At 47.3% G+C, this 2,044-nt stretch overlaps 1 protein-coding gene across 1 annotated transcript in view; it reads right to left on the bottom strand.

Annotated features, from left to right (window-relative positions):
• The window catches only part of LOC107096018 (zinc finger protein GLI2-like), a 75,443-nt gene that overhangs the window by 21,950 nt on the left and 51,449 nt on the right, over positions 1-2,044 (bottom strand). Inside the window, exon 6 of the mRNA XM_015392464.1 lies at positions 205-406. Within this exon, the coding sequence (XP_015247950.1) occupies positions 205-406 (202 nt within the window). The remainder of the gene's footprint in view (positions 1-204; positions 407-2,044) is intronic.

Here is a 2,044-nt window from a genome sequence, read left to right on the forward strand (position 1 = left end):
ACTAGCACTTAAGAAAGGCAAGAAACAAAAGCAACTAGCACTTAAGAAAGGCAAGAAACAAAAGCAACTAGCACTTAAGAAAGGCAAGAAACAAAAGCAACCAGGACCTAAGAAAGAAAGAGGCAGGATAAAAGTGCAAAAATGATAGAAAAGATGAAACCTGAAAGGGATTTCTGTCATGGCGTAGGTAGATGGTCTCAGTACCTCAGTCCGCCGACCGACAGGTGTCCATACGAGCTGCTGGCGGCTGAACTGGACCGTGAATTGTTGATGTACGCCACCAAGGAGTTCGGTGAAGTCCTGATCATGGTCTGGAGGTCGATGCTGGCATCAGACAGCGGCGAGATGGACAGCGCCCTCTTCCTGCTGAGTCTGGGCGTCAGTCTGGGGCTGGAGAAGCGGGACACTGTGGACACAGAAGGTGGTGGACGCCATGTTTAGACGAGTCATAGCTTGGCACCATAAGGAGGTTCTAAACGGTTCTTCATGGTCAGGAATTCAGCCTGGCTCATGGGAAATCGGACCCTGGCTCTGTCCCTCTGTCCTTATGTCCTTTAGTTAGGGGTCCGAGGGCCAGGTTCTGACTTCTGTCCATCCAAACAGTCCTCTTATTATTATGGGATGGAGGCGTTGCCTCAGCAGCGAGAGGTTGATGCATTTATTGCATCATTCAGGCGCCCAGAAACAGCAGCAGGAGCAGCTCTAAGCTTACAGTGAGGGAAAGCCAACCTGCAGAGCGGGTGCAGAATAAGGGCAGGTCTCATGGAGACGCTGTAGCAAGGCAGTAACCTACATCTGGCTGCAATCCGTCCCACTGACACAAATTTACACGAGACGAGGAGGAGCGGGTTCAGCCAGTCGATAACGTGGTAAAAAAAGAACTGTAAACCTGCAGGAACGCGAGCGTCACAGTTTCTTCTGACGTTCCTTCGTTCGCTTCTGTTTTCTCTTTAAGGTTTAAACAAATCAAAGCTTGATAGCAAATCAGGAAGATTAGATTTAATCTGAGGTGAGTTCTCAGATGATCTATAAATAAAGTTGATGATGACAGAAGATTTAGACGATTTCAACTCCAACGTCCGAAAAGCGTTTGTGTCTGAAGGCCGGCAGAGCGGCACGGTGCTGACATCTGCCCAGATGTTCTGGCCCCATTAAGATCCAGCATGACGAATCAATCTGTCCCCCATAACCGCCCCTAATCAGCTCAGATAAACATCGGCCCGCTTCACATGTTAAATGAGGCCAATTTACCGGGGGAATCGATTCTGCGCTGCATGGAAATGTATTCAGAGCATGGGATCGATTTCAGCTCTGAGATGTAAATTCAGGCGAGCTTTTTAAACGGAAATCCTGATTCCCTGCAGAGCGTGAGGTCCGCCGCAGTTTATCAGCCAGTTTCCAGGGAGCTCCAGAAACGGCGACTTTCAGCCGACTTTGGGTCTTCAGTCTCGCTAACTAACTGCTTAGCATGCAGATTAACATATTTCTAGTGAAACACAGAACCAGACGACTTAGAAAGGTTTTTAGTTTCAGCGTCGGGCAGAGATAAACAGACTACAACAGACTAGACAAACAGACAAAACAGACCAGAAAATGGTGAACTAGAGTGGTTATTACATCTGGGAGGGAAGTAATCCCAACCTGAACCCAAACCGCTGGCTGTTTGGACAACTGGTACCATCCCAGAACCAATAGATGTCAGCCATGTTGGAACTCTGCCTCTATGAACACTGATCTTCTGTAGTGAGGAGACTGAACTCATCATTTCCACCTCAATGCTGATCTGAATGTGGTTCTGGTTCTCATTCTGGTTCTGACTCCGTTTCTGAATCTGGTTCTGACTCTGGTTCTTACTCTAGTTCTTACTCTAGTTCTGACTTTAGTTCTGACTCTAGTTCTGATTCTGGCTCTGACTCTGGTTCTGACTTTAGTTCTGATTCTGGTTCTGATTCTGAATCTAGGTCTGATTCTGGTTCTGATTCTGGTTCTGACTCTAGTTCTGATTCTGGTTCTGACTGTGGTTCTGACTCTAGTTCTGATTCTG

The sequence above is a fragment of the Cyprinodon variegatus genome, unplaced genomic scaffold (assembly GCF_000732505.1).
Source record: "Cyprinodon variegatus isolate N-32 unplaced genomic scaffold, C_variegatus-1.0 Scaffold592, whole genome shotgun sequence".
NCBI lineage: Eukaryota > Metazoa > Chordata > Actinopteri > Cyprinodontiformes > Cyprinodontidae > Cyprinodon > Cyprinodon variegatus.